The sequence below is a fragment of the Marmota marmota genome, unplaced genomic scaffold, assembly GCF_001458135.2.
Source record: "Marmota marmota marmota unplaced genomic scaffold, marMar, whole genome shotgun sequence".
Lineage (NCBI taxonomy): Eukaryota > Metazoa > Chordata > Mammalia > Rodentia > Sciuridae > Marmota > Marmota marmota.
The window spans coordinates 3,697,297-3,711,673 of record NW_025999862.1 but is presented as its reverse complement, the minus strand read 5'-3'; the positions used below and the strand labels follow the sequence as shown (position 1 = coordinate 3,711,673).

The 14,377-nt window shown below is 44.9% G+C and overlaps 1 protein-coding gene and 1 long non-coding RNA gene across 2 annotated transcripts in view; one reads left to right on the top strand and one right to left on the bottom strand.

Moving 5' to 3' along the window:
• The window catches only part of LOC125618546, a 22,011-nt gene extending 14,867 nt beyond the window's left edge, over nt 1-7,144 (bottom strand). The window contains exons 1-3 of the long non-coding RNA XR_007349896.1: nt 7,027-7,144; nt 5,857-5,861; nt 1,293-1,302 (exon numbers count right to left, since the gene is read on the bottom strand). This is a non-coding gene — a long non-coding RNA (uncharacterized LOC125618546). The remainder of the gene's footprint in view (nt 1-1,292; nt 1,303-5,856; nt 5,862-7,026) is intronic.
• Nucleotides 1-7,472, top strand: part of LOC107154771 (40S ribosomal protein S11-like) — a 31,275-nt gene extending 23,803 nt beyond the window's left edge. The window contains exon 4 of the mRNA XM_015500475.2: nt 6,908-7,472. Coding sequence (XP_015355961.1) covers nt 6,916-7,392 — 477 coding nt within the window. The 5' untranslated portion in view covers nt 6,908-6,915 and the 3' untranslated portion in view covers nt 7,393-7,472. The remainder of the gene's footprint in view (nt 1-6,907) is intronic.
• Nucleotides 7,473-14,377: the final 6,905 nt, after the last annotated feature.

Here is a 14,377-nt window from a genome sequence, read left to right as displayed (position 1 = left end):
TTTTTTTTTTTTTTTTTTTTTTTTTTTTTTTTTGGTACTGAAGATTGATCCTTTTTATCACTGAGTCACATTCCCAACCCTTTTAATTTTTTATTTTGAGACATGGTCTCCCTAAGTTGCTGAGGCTGGCCTCAGACTTGCAGTTCTCCTGCCTCAGCCTCCCCAGTTGCTGGGATTACAGGCGTGTTCCAGTTGGCACTTACTGAGAACCCTCTCAGAACCACCACTGAGTTTTGTGAAGACTACCCTGGTCAGCCCTTGTGGGAAAAATTTGATTTTTATTAGCCTCAGAAAATAGACATACAACTCAAGAAGCTGCTTTGGACCTGAGGTGAGGGGGTTAGGAACAGAGGAAAGTTCCCTCTGTCTCGCAGAGTGATTTAAAATGCCCCCTTGAGTGGGGCTCTAGGGTACATGCCCATAATCCCAACAATTTAGGAGACTGAGGCAGGAGGATTGCAAGTTTAAGGCCAGGCTGAGCAATTTAGTAAGACCTGTCTCAAAATTTAAAATTTAAAAGGCTGGATCTGTAGTTCAGCGGTAGAGGGCCAGCCTGGGCTATATAGTGGATACTGTTTGAAAAAATAAAGGATAAATAGCCGGACACGAGCAGTGACGCACATCTGTAATCCCAGTGGCTCAGGAGGCTGAGGAAGAAGGATCGTGAGTTCAAAGCCATCCTCAGCAACTTAGCAAGGGCCTATGCAACTTAGTGAGACCCTGTCTATAAATAAAATATAAAAAAGGGCTGGGGATGTGGCTCAGTGGTTAAGTACCCCTGGGTTCGATCCCGGTACCACACACGCGCATAGATAATAATAATAATTAACTAATCAATTAGTTAATTTTAAAAATGCCCGTGTTTGTCACCTCTGAGAAAGGCTTTGTAAAGTCCAGCCCGAATTCCCCCTGGCTTTAGAGAATTGAATTTCTTGCTGTTTCTCGGGCCTAGATGGAAGCTCTCGATCTCATTTTATTCTCACTCATGGAATCTAAGGCACCTGCTTGTTTTTTTTTTTTTTTCTTAGTTGTAGTTGTCAATACCTTTATTTTATTTTTATGTGGTGCTGAGGATCAACCCAGGGCCTCGAATGTGCTCTACCACCGAGCCCCAGCCCCAGCCCAGTTCGGTTTACAAGCAGGTGTGGAGGTCACTAAATATACAAATCTAAAGATTCCCCTTGGCCATTTGACCTCTGAAGAAAGAAGTTTTGCCCTCTCAGGGAAAGGAGGCGTATTTCCAAACCACCATGATTGTTTGGGATGTCACTGCCACCTCTCAGGACCCCCACTGTCCCCTTCCTGTGCCCCTGCCTGGCTTTGCCAGTCCTAAGCAGAATGCCACTGAGAGTTTAAAGCAGGCGGCCAGCCTTGGAGAGGTGGCACAAAGCAGCCTGTGTCCCAGGCGCCATGTGGCAGTCAGCAGGCTTGGGCACTGGTCCGGAGTTGAGTGTCAATCTGTGGGTCTGGGCAGGTCCAAAGAGGAACGTGGGCTTCTGGGATCTCAGATACGAGGTGGAAACCCAGGCATTGAAAATCAGTTTGGTCCCTCAAGTAGCCCAGGGTAGGCTGGGGTCCTTGTTGCCCCATGCCCCTGCTTTGGCGATCTTGACTGGAGCTGGGCCATTTGTCAAGTGTACAGTCGGCCTTCTGTATTCATGGGCTCCATATTCATGGATTCGACCAAGGGTGGATTGAAAATATCCAGAAAAAAGTTTTCATCTTTACAGAAGACATAAGGATGCCATTCTTTCCTGAATAATACAGTCTAACAACTATTTACAGAGCATCACATTGTGTTAGGTATTGTAAGTAATCCAAAGTCTGTGGGAGGATGTGCATGTTATAAGCAAATACTATGCCATTTTGTATAAGAGACTTGAGCATCTGTGAATTTTGGTATTGTGGGGGAGTCCTAAATCAATCCCCAAGGGGTGTGGATCACTTCACCCTATATGGTCTCTGAATGGTCACAAAGTCCCTATGAAGTAGTATCATTCCCACTTAATAGATGAGGAAACTAAGGCTTAGAGAGGTTAAATTACTTGCCTGGGGTTGTGCACCTGGTTAGGTACAGACCCAGGACAAAAACTCATGTATCTCTGATCCCAAGACCATGTTCTTCCTAATTCCACAGTAGAGTCATGGTTGAAGGTGAGACATATTATTCTACCCTATTTTCCCAAGCACAGATATGTTTGGGTTGGTCCGAACTGAGCAATGTTGTGCTCTGTGTATTAAATTCTTGCTCTTAGTCTAAAGAAAGGTCAAAAATTACGTGGTCCATTCAGTTTTTCTTCTAAGTGTCTTTGACTGTGTCAAGCCCCAGGGCCTTGATGCGTGTTAGGCAGCTGCTCTGCCACTGAGCTCCATCCTCAGCCCTTTTTTATTTTTATTTATTTTGAGACAGGGTCTCTCTAAATTGCCCAGGCTGGCCTCGAACTTGCGATCCTCCTGCCTCAGCCTCCCAAGTACCTGGGATTACAGGTGTGTGCCCTAGCGCCCAGCTCAATTTTCATAATTGCCTTTATCCCTCTGATTTTTCTTCCCTCATGCTGCAGAGACAACTGCAGGGATGCATGGAGAGCGTCAGCAGAGTTCTGCAAGATCTCCAAGTTAAGAGCAGAAGCCCTTGAAGCCCCTCATCAGGACTAATATACTTGAATTTGGGCTATATCTGTTCCAGCTTGGAGCTCCCCAGAAAGTCTGTCTCTAGCTGTCCAGGGATTGGTTGGGACCAAGACCCACATTCCCTTTGCTGGTGGGGGTGGAAGACTTGGGCCGGGCTCAAGCACATCAACTGGTCTCTCCTTCCCTAGACAAGGTTGATTTGGCTTCCGCTGCCTCCAAAGCAGGCATGCTGGCCACATGAATGTCCCCAAATACTCCTTGCTGGAGATGTGACTTGACTCTATCACTGAGCTTTTTTTTTTTTTTTTTTTAATACATTTTTTTTTTAGTTGTCAATGGACCTTTATTTTATTTGTTTATTTTTATGTGGTGCTGAGAATCAAACCCAGTGCCTCACACGTGCTAGGCAAGCGCTCTGCCACTGAGCCACAATCCCAGCCTCCATCACTGAGCTTTTTCATTTATCTTTTTGACCCCTCCCTGCCTGGCAGGTTCCTCATGTTGGGGTGTTGATCATCTCTGTGCTCCTCAGAGTCATCTTTGGTACTCAGTGGCAAATGACAGCTTGATCCCCAGCCTCAGCCAGCTGTTCCAGCATGTACTTTCGGCAGGAGCGCTGGGACTCACCTGTCCCTGAGGTTACAGCCTCAGTTCACCTCAGTTGTTAGGTCTAGGCTTCCTTTTCCATGAATTATTCCAGCAACCAGTGAGTCCAGCTCTATATAGACCCACTTGCATTTGAATTTGGGGGATATGGCAGGAGGAAGCTCTCTCCAACATGTATCTGTGCTATCATTTCTGCTTTCGACTTTGAAATCGCCCTTTGTATCAGTTAGCTTTGCTGTGTAATAAATCACCCTACTACGCAGTGGCTTAAAGGTGCAACACTTTACCCCAAATCTTGAGTTGGCAATTTGGACTGATCTCAGCGGGGATGGCTCTTTTCTGCCCCACTTACTGTCAGCTGGGCTCACGTTGCGTCAGCTTGAGGTCTGTGGCTTCTTTGACATGCCTGGCAATTGACTGTTGATGGGCAGATGTGATGAAGCAATGTGGGTCACGGGCCACACACCCTGCAGCAGCCTAGCTGGGCCTCTTTCGTGGGTTGGTTGTAAGAGTCCCAGGAATCGCAAGACGGGACAAGCCTCAAAGCACATGAGAATTTTTCAAGCCTTGGCTTGTATCATGTTATTGTCCTGTTGGCCAAAGCAAGTCATTTGGCCAATCCCAGAGTCATTCCAGAGGGCGGGTTCAGGAAGGAGAATATTGTAGCCATTTTTTTTTTTGGCAGGGGGGATATTGGGTGTTGAACGCACAGGAACTTTACTACTGAGCCACCTCACCAGTCCTTTTTTTTATTTTGGGACAGGGTCTTGCTAAGTTGCCCAGGTTGGCCTTGAACTTGCAATCTTCTGCCTCAGCCTCCTGAATTGCTGGGATTACAGGTGTGTGCCACCGCACCTGGCTATTGTGGCCATTTTCTACAATAGTTTCTACTGTAGTTCACTGTACCATCTCTAGGCCTTCAGTTACCATCACAAAGAAATTCATGTGGGCTCTTCTCTGGATCCCAGCAGCTTCCACAATTTTGTGAGGCAAGAGAAGTTATGAAGGGGCAGGATGCTGACCCATGTTTCCCCAGATCCCAGCAAGAACTGGTCACTGCTTAACTTCACGCTTATTTGGGAGCATTGCATCCTGCAATCTTGGGGACAGGGTGGGGGCCTATGGTTGGGCAGGAATCAGCCCCCTGTACTCCCATCTCCAGGTCTAGCTAGCAGGAGCTGTACCTGTCTGCACATCTGTCTCCCCTAGTGGACTGGGTGTGGGCTCCCTAAGGGCTGAACCAGTTATTTTTCATCTTTGAATCTCCACTGCCTAGTGCAGTGCCCGATACATTTGTAAGCACCTGATAAATGCTTGTGTGAATTAAGGCATTAATTAGACATTGCTGAGCTCTGTTGCATTTCATCCAGACAATCATTGATCACGTTAGAATTTGTGTGGACGCTCCAAGGCTGCTGTGATTGTTTTTCCTCTCTCGGTGGTGTGCGTGGTTAGTTAGGAGCACAGAACGCAAGCTGCTCAGATGCCTTTGTAACACTCATCCTGTTCTGTCTCTCTTTAAGGCTGTAGCAGTTGACATGCAAATACGGCCCCCACTTACTGAAGTTAAGGTAAGAAGTCTAAATGTGTTTTTCATTTCCTTCTGGAATGTTCTCTGTAAAAGATAGATAACGGCATGGCAATTGACTTTGGGAATTCTGATAATGGTTGTAGGCCCACTACACGGACCTGCAATGGATCCCCTTGAGTGAGGAGTAGCTCTTACCTCCAACTCCGCCCCTCCTGGTAACCACCTCCACAGTGCAGGTGCTTTCCGAAGTGGCCTTTGTTACAAGGGCCCTTTCTTAGCTCTTTGTTGGAATCAAAATGCTGAATACAGGGCCCTCCTACCCCAGAGCTGCCAGCCTAAGGATTTGTTGGGCAGATTGTGGGGACAATGAAGAAAGGCTTCTCCCCTCTTTGTTTTCCCTTGTGGAGAAGCAGGCAGGCCAGGAACTTGGCACTCATCCCAGAGGTCAACAAGGACAAGTTCCGGATCCTTCCTTGACCTGGGCTGACATATCCCATGTGGTAGAAATCAGAGTTTCCCATGCCTCCCTCCCATTCCCCGAGCAGACACCTTACGATGTCTTTAAAATGTCATGCAGCAGCAGCAGCCAGGGTTGGTGGCACGTGCCTGTGATAGATTCCAGCTCCTTGGAAGGCTGGGGCAGGAGGATCACAAGTTCAAGCCCGTCTGGGAAATGTAGCAGGACCCCGTCTCAAAATGAAAAATAAAAAGGGCTGGGTATATAGCTCCATAGTAGAGCACCCTGAGTTCAATCTCCTGTTCCATGGAAAATAAAAAAATGAAAATGAAAATAAAATTGCGTGTAGTGGAGTGTATCTGAGGCGGCTCCTTCATGTGAAGGTGACGCAGGAGAAAACTCCAGTAACTCTCACTTTCCCCTGCACCTGGGTCCATCACCTGGTTCCTAGGTGAGGCCCCAAGGCTGGGTCTGGATCGGTCACCGCCTCATTCCACCCACTGAGCCACTATACTGTTCTTTTGAAATGATAAGATTCTAGTTCTCGGCCTCTAAGGATTCATGGCTGAGAAGTGAAGCTCAACATGAAAAGACAAAATGGTTATAACACAGAGCCAGGAGAAGGAGCAACCGATCCTCCTTGGGAGGCAGGGAAGGCTGGATGGAGGTGGTGAGATTTACAGAGGGTTTGAAAACAGGAGGAGACATTGGCCAGGCCAGGAAGGGCAGTCCAAGCGGAGAGCTGCAAATGAGAAGTGGAGCCTGGGCAGGATGGCTGGACATGGGAGGGGCCGAGGCAGTTGGATGGGGGGGATTGGCTGACCAGTAAGGGACTCTATTGTTGGGGCCTAAAGATCTTCTAGAATGAGGAATCATGTGGTTAATAAAGGTTTGCGGTTCAGCTGAGTCAAGGGGCATGCGCTGGAGGGGCCAGCGGGCCCCAGAGTGGGAGGTGTACCAGAGGATCCATTTAGGAGAGGGAGGAAGTATTACCATACCCTGTTGCCAATTTCAATTTAATTTACTTCATTTATTTATTTTAGTATTGGGGACTGGACCCGGGGTACTCTACTATGGCGCGGCATCTTCAATACTTTTTATTTTTTTGTGACAGTCTTATTTTTTTGCTGGGGATCAAACTGAGGGACTCATCCATGCTAAGTACCCACCGTACCACTGAGCTACACCCCCAGACCCCATGTTCTTGAACTGCATGTAAATGTAATGGGTCCTTTATAGTATACGCTCTTATACCCTGTTTTAATCTTTTTATGTTGCTGTACTTATCCATAGTTCCATTCCTCCATGATATTGTAAATAGAAAAACCCCAACATATCCACAAAAAACCCTCCTAAAGTAATAAACAAGTTCAGCAAAGTTGCAAGATACAAGATCAATATTTAAAAATAATTGTACTTCTATACACTTGAAATGAACAGGCCAACAATGAAATTAAGGAAACGAGATGCACACTTCCCGCCCCCAAGTCTTTCACCATCATGGCCGCCCACTTGCAGTTTCCGATGCACAAGCTTGGTTAAAGCCGCCTGTCAATCAGAGTCGCTCTCGAGGCACCGCCCAAAGCCGTGTGACCCTGCCCCTTTCGTCACTTCCTCTACAGCCCCTGCGCAATCAATAAGGAAACCCGGACGCTTCCGTCGCTCTCTTTTGTTTCAGGCAGCCGGGAAGATGGCGGACATTCAGACAGAGCGTGCCTACCAAAAGCAGCCGACCATCTTTCAAAACAAGAACAGGGTCCTGCTAGGAGAAACTGGGAAGGAGAAACTCCCTGGATACTACAAAAATATTGGTCTGGGCTTCAAGACACTAAAAGAGGCCATTGAGGGCACCTACATTGACAAGAAGTGCCCTTTCACTGGTAATGTTTCCATCCGAGGGCGGATCCTGTCTGGTGTGGTGACCAAGATGAAGATGCAAAGGACCATTGTGATCCGCCGGGACTATCTCCACTACATCCGCAAATACAATCGGTTTGAGAAGCGCCACAAGAATATGTTTGTGCACCTGTCTCCCTGCTTCAGGGACGTCCAGATTGGTGACATCGTCACAGTTGGCGAGTGCAGGCCTTTGAGCAAGACGGTGCGCTTCAATGTACTCAAGGTCACCAAGGCAGCTGGCACCAAGAAGCAGTTCCAGAAGTTCTAAGACTGGATGCCTGCCCACCCTCCAAAGCAAAATAAACTTATTTTGTAATTCAAAAAAAAAAAAAAAAGAAAGAAAACGATTCAATTTACAAACAGCGTAAAAAACCCCCACAAAAAAACAGAAAATAAACCAAAAAACTAAAACCACTTAGGAATAAACAAAAGAAGTGAAAAAATTTCACTCTGAAAACCACAAAATATTATTGAAAGAAAATAAAGATCTAAATAAATAGTCAGACATCCCATATTCATGGGTTGGAAAACTTACTATTCCTACCATGGCAATACTCTCCAAACTGATCTACAGATTTGACTCAGTCCCTGTCAAGAGCCCATCTGCTTCTTTGCTCCTGAAATTCCTATATAATTGGAAGGGAGTCAAACTATCCAGAATAATCTTGAGTAGAAACAAAGTTAGAGAACCCACATTTCCTAATTTTAAAATGTATGAAACTAATCAAGACGGTGTGGTACTGGCTTAAGAATAGACACAGATCAATGGATTAGAACTGAGACTTTAAAAATAAATCTTACATTTATGGTCAAAAGATTTTTTTTTTATACCAGGGATTGAATCCAGGGGTGCTTAACCCCTGAGCCACATCTCTAGTCCTCGTTTATTTTTTATTTTGAGAAAGGGTTTAACTGATCTGCTTAGGGCCTTGCTAATTTGCTGAGGCTGGCTTTGATTTTGCAATCCTCCTGCCTCAGCCTCCTGAACCTCTGGGATTACAGGCATGCACCACAGTACCCAGCTTCAAAAGATTTTTTTTTTTTTTTTTTTAATAAGCATGTGAAAATGTTTCAATTGGACCAAGTAGAGTCTTCATCAATGGTCCTGGGAAGATTGAGTAGCCACATGTAGAAGACTGAAGCTGACTCCCTACTGAATCCTAGATGAAGAGCTAAAATTATGAAATTCTTCAAGAAAAATGTAGGTGTTGATCTTTGTGACCTTGAATTAGGCTGTGGTTTCTCAATCTCTTATTAACTATTGTGGGTGGAACTCGGGCCCCTTCCAAATTCACAATGTTGAAGTCTTAGCCCCTTGTACTTGAGAATGTATTGGTATTTGGACAGAAGTTCTTAACAGAGGCAATTAAGTTAAAATGAGGTCTTCAGGTGAACCCTAGTCCAATTTGACTGGTTTCCTCATCAGAAGAGGAGATTTGGGAACTCCTGGCTCTGTGCCCCTTTTCTTCAAAAAGGTCTGTTGCTGTTGATTTTGCAGAAAACCTGCTGCTGCTTGCTTGCTTAAAAAAAAAAAAAAGGAAATTTGGACAGAGAGACCTCATCTATATAGGTACCTGCAGAGAAAAGACCATGGGAAGAAGGCAGCCATTAATAGCCAAGAAGATAGGTGTCAGAATCTGCCCACACTTTGATCTTGGACTTCTAGCCTCTAGAACTGTGATTCAGTACATCTCTGTTATTTAAGCCACCCAGTCTGTTGGGTTTTGTTATAGAAGCCCTAGAAAATTAATACAACACCACAAAAACACAAAGAGTGAACACAGCCAAATGTCCATCTGTCCAATACGAATGGATAAGTAAATAGTGTTATGTCAACACAATGGAATATTATTTGGCATTAAAAAAGAGTGAAGTTCCAATACATATTACTATCTGAATAAACCTTAAAAATATTATGCTAAGTAAAAGAAGTCAGTTACAAAAGATCACATATCATATGAGTCTTTCTATTTCTATGAAATATCCAGAATAGGCAAATCTATAGAGACAGAAAGTGAGTTAGGGTTGGCCTAGGTCTAGGGAGTATAAGAGTTTGGGAGGTGATAGCTAACATGTACATTTTGGAGATGAAAATGTTCTAAAATTGATTGTTGTGGTAATATCACAATTCTGTGTCTGCACTTTAAATGAGTGAATTAGCTGTGTGATGGTTCATACCTATAGTCCTGGCTACTCCGGAGGCTAAGGCAGGAGAATGCTTGAGTCCAGGAGTTTAAGAACAGTCTGGGCAACATAACGATTTCCTTAAAAAAAAAAAAAAAGTAAATTATGTGATATGTGAATTACATCTCAATAAAAATATTACAGTTCCCCAAAGCATTCCTTTTTATAGCTGAGAACTATTTCATTGTATGGATATACCCCAGTTTGCATATCTCCTAACCTGTTCATGGCCATTTAGATCGTATCTAGTACTGAACTATTACTAATAAAGCTGCTATGAACATGTATACAAATCTTTGAATTAATAAATTGTGGTAATCTGTACAATATAATATTACTTACCAAAAAAAAAAAAATGAAGTTCAGCTATGACATGGAAAAATCCTAAAAAAGATCTCATTATTTCAGGTAAATAGATGAGTGGAATCGCTGGATCATGTGGTAATATGTGCATTTTAACCTTATTAGAAACAGCCAGTCTCAAACTTGTTATATTATTTTATACTCCTGTCTCTCTCACTTGTTTTCATGTTTATATTTTAGCTGTATTTATAACATATATTAGTACAATAGTATGCACTGATAGTTACAAAAAATATTCTTCTTCTTAATTATTATTATTTTGGTACCAGGGATTTAACCCAGAGGTGCTTAACCACTGAGCCACATCCCCAGTCCTTTTTATTTTTTATTTTGACATAGGGTCTAAGTTGCTGAAGTTGACTTTGAACTTGCGATCCTCCTGCCTAGCCTCCTGAGCTGCTGGGGATAAATATGCTATCATTGAGTGGCATGATTACAATATTTGACGTATGATTAAAACAAGATTCCTAAAAATAAGTTCCATAGTCAGGCTAGGGGAGAATGATTGATTTCCTAGGACTGCCATAACAAATTAGCACAAATCTGGTGGCTTGAAACAATGGAAATTTCTTGTTGCACAGTTCTGGAGGCCAGACGTTCAAGATCAAGGTGGCTGCAGGGCCGTGCACCCTCTGCAGGCTCTAGGGGAAAATCCTTTTTTTCCTTTTCTGCTTCTAATGGTTCCAATAGTTCCTTGCTGGGGCTGCTGAGCTCATTCTTTTTTTCGAATATCTTCTTTTTCTCCCTGTGTCTTTTGGTCTACCTTTTATCAGTACACTTGTCATTGGTTTTAGGACCCAGCCTGGTAATCCAAAATTACCGTGTGTGTGTGTGTGTGTGTGTGTGTGTGTCCATGTCCCGTGAGTGCTAAAAAGTGCTCTCCCCCAGGGCCACACCCCCAGGCTGACTTTGCTAGGTAGAACCAACAGGATTTGGTAACAGATTAGACGTGGACTTTGAGAGGAAGGAGCTGGGAGACGATGCTCAGGTATCCAGTCTGGGTGCCTGGCACATAGTTCTGCCTGGACGCTCAGGTTTTGTGTGGCATCCTTCCTCATTTTATTCTAGTTTCTACTCAAATGTCACATCCTCAGAGACGCCCTCCCTGTCGATTCTGTCTAAAATGATACCTTTACCCTGTATTCGTTCCACTTGTATATCAGCTAGGATTAGATCTGGCTGGCAGAAACAGAAAACCCCAAAAGAGCAAGTGAAGAAACACATTGGAAGTTATTTTTCTCTCGAATTTCAGAAGTCTGGAGGTTTGGGGGTTTCCTGGGACACCATGGTGACAGGGGTGCAGGATCCTTCTCCTTTATCTCGTTGCTTTATTCGGTGTGGCTGCCTTTCCCAAGGTTATGTCATAATCTAATGGGGTTGCTGGCTCTGTGGCCCCTGGGTTTGTACTTCGGCTGGGAGGAAAGAGGAATGACAAGAGGGAGGCTGCACCGTAGCTGTGTCTGAGGGCAGGCTTCCAGAAGCTACCATGAGACACACTCACTTTCATCTTTGGCCAGAACTTGGCTACGTGCCCATATCTAGCTGCAGGGGAGGCTGGAAATGTGGTCCTTATTCTGGGAAACTTATTCTGAATTCAGCTAAAAATAGGTGCATTTTTTAGTTGGGTTAAAGTGGAAATGGACATTATGGGACATAACTGTATCGGCTACACCCTGCGTTAGTCTTCCTCCCAGTGTCTGGCCTAATGTGTATTTAATTAGTGATCTGCTCACTGCCTCTCCCCCCACCAGAATGTGGGCAGGCACTCTCTGCTTGTTCACGCCCAGCATTCTAGGCACTAGGGAAGCACAGGGCGGGGGCTTCACAAACTCTTCCTGTGGGTAGAAGAGAGTTGGGGTTCAGAGACATTTGGAAATACGAGTCAAGAATTTGGGAGAGGAATGGAGGCGGAAGCTCTTGATTCTTTGGGAAGGACACATTGAGAAGACAGTGGCAGAGCAGGGTCACTCAGCCACCTCAGCAGAATCAGCTGAAGCCAGTTGTCTCCTCCCAACTCTGCCAAGAGGGGCAATGGCTTCCGGAGCCCATGTGTAGCCCCCCGCCATGCAGATCTGCCTCCCTGCTTGGTTTGAGAATGCCCTTTACAAGAGAGCTGCAGAGCCAGGATCCACTGGCCAGCCTTTACAAATCTAACTAAACCATGACCCTGTCCCCTAGGTGACAGGCTCTCCATGCAGGTCCCTGGACCCATCTATGACTGAGGTTTCACCAAGTCTCAGTAAAATGAGAAAAATAAGAATAATATTGTGTAATAAATACTTCACCTTGTTGGAAAGCAGCGTGGTCTGGAGCCAGATTGCTTGGCTCCTATTGCAGATATTCTACTTAGTAGCCGTGTGACCTTGGAGAAGTCATTTAACCTCCCTGGCTCTCATTTGTCAAATCTGACACTGCTAGTATCTACCTCATTGGGTTGTTTTAAGGCGTGGGGTAGTTGGATCTTCTGTTACTGTGACGAAATACCTGAGAAAAACAGCTTTAAAAAAATATTTTTGTTCTTTTTAGATATATATGTGAATAGAGTATATTCTGATATATGCATACGTGGAGTATAACTTCCCTTCTTGAGGCTGTATGTGATGTGGAGTTACACTGATCGTGTGTGCACATGTAACATAGGAAAGTTATGTCTGATCCATTCTACTGTCTTCCACTCCCATCTCCCTCCCTTCCCTCATTCCCCTTTGTCTAATGCAATGAACTTCTATTCCACCCCCTTATTGTATGTTAATATTTGCATATGAGAGAGAACATTTGGCCTTTGTTTTTTGGGGATTGGCTTATTTCACTTGGCATGATAATCCATCTATTTACTGGCAAATAGCATAATTTCATTCTTCTTTATGGCTGAGTAATATTCCATTTTGCATATGTACCACATTTTCTTTATCCTTGAGAGGAAAGATTTATTTTGGCTCATGGTTTCAGGGGTTTCAGGCCATAGTCACTCTACCTTTGTCAAAGCAGAACAACATAGTGGGGATCATGTGGGAGGGGGGCAGAGCTGCTCACTCATGGTAACCAGGAAGCAAAAAGTGAGGGTGGGTGAGGAGTGTGTGCTTGGAACAAGATACACCCTTCCAGGACACACCCCCAGTGACCTACTTCCTCCAACTAGGCCCCACACCTTACAGTTTCCACCACCTCCCAAGAGTCCATTCATCCATGAACGCAGTGGCTTAATCCATCAATGAGATCAGAGCCTTCCTGATCCAGTCACATCCTACAAGCTCTAAACACTGTTCCAAACACTGCTGCATTGGGGACCAAGCTTTCAACACACGAGCCTGTGGGGGACATTTCATATGAAAAACATAACAAGGCTCCAGCAAATTACTATAAGTGAAGTATTTATTGAACCCAGGGCTATGCACATGCTAAGCACATGCTCTACCACTGAGCTGCACTTCCAACCCCAAAGAAGAACTTAGAACAACACCTGGTATATAGTACAGCCTACCCAAGTACTAGCTGTTATCATAACACCAAAAGTATTTAATTTTAAAAGCAATCATTTTTACTCCTCTGAGTTATAACATCTTTTTTCTCTTAAGAAAATTATGGAGGGTAGGATATGGAAATTATAACTTTAAAAAGAGTCCTTCCCTGGCGCAGTGGTGCACTCCTGTAATCCCAGCAGCTCTGGAGGCTGAGGCAGGAGGATTGTGAGTTCAAAGCCAGCCTCAGCAAAAGCGAGGTGCTAGGCAACTCAGTGAGACCCTGTCTCTAAATAAAATTACAAAAGAGGGCTGGGGAGGTGGCTCAGTGGCTCAGTGCCCCTGAGTTCAATTCTCAGTCCCCCCGGCCCCCCGCCAAAAAAATCCTTTTTTTTATAGTGCTGGGGATTGTGTATGTGAGGCAAGTGCTCTACCAACTGAGCTATATCCTCAGCCCCCCAAAAAACAATCCTTTCTGAGCAGAATAAAACGTCAACTCCTGATTCTTTGGGTGCTGGCCTGTGAACTCCCATGGTCCAGGAACCCTGCTCAGGGACAGGTGTGGATCCTGGGGGTGAACACTAACCAGTGCTTATTATTTGGGTGCTAATTCTAAGAACAGGAGGCCTTTGTGGGAGTGGAGGTGTTCTGTCCCACATGGGCTCTGGGGAGAAGTGTCCCAGGAGACTCAGGGTGGCCAGCAGGGTGATTTGAGATTGCTGTGGTCCAACGAGATATGGGCTTTCTTTGGGGCAGGAGCCAGCCTGAGATAAGGAGCAGGTCTGAGCCCAGAAAGGCCTCAGCAGTCTGGTTAACTCTTCCTGTGCCAGGTCCCAGTTCTCTAGGCCTAGAAGTTTTGTCAGGGTCGACAGCAATGGAATGAGGATGAGATGTTTGGAAAGTGATAGAGTGGGACTGGGCCTGTCTCTGAGTTCCCTGAGGGGCTTTTATCTCTAAAGGGGAGTGGAAGCCTCCTTGGGACAGAAGCTGAGAAAGGTATCTGGGGGTCAGGGCCTGTTTCAAGCCTGGCGAATGGGTCAGGGTGGAGAAAGGGGCAGCAGCTCTGGGTCTTTCTGACACTGGAGAGGGCTGGTGACTGGGGAGAAGAGCCAGAGAGGTGCCTAGGGCCCAAGATCTGGGTGCAAAATCTCAATTTTATGCCCTATTTGCCTCTCTTAGTATATATATATATATATATATATATATATATATATATATGTGTGTGTGTGTGTGTGTGTGTGTGTGTGT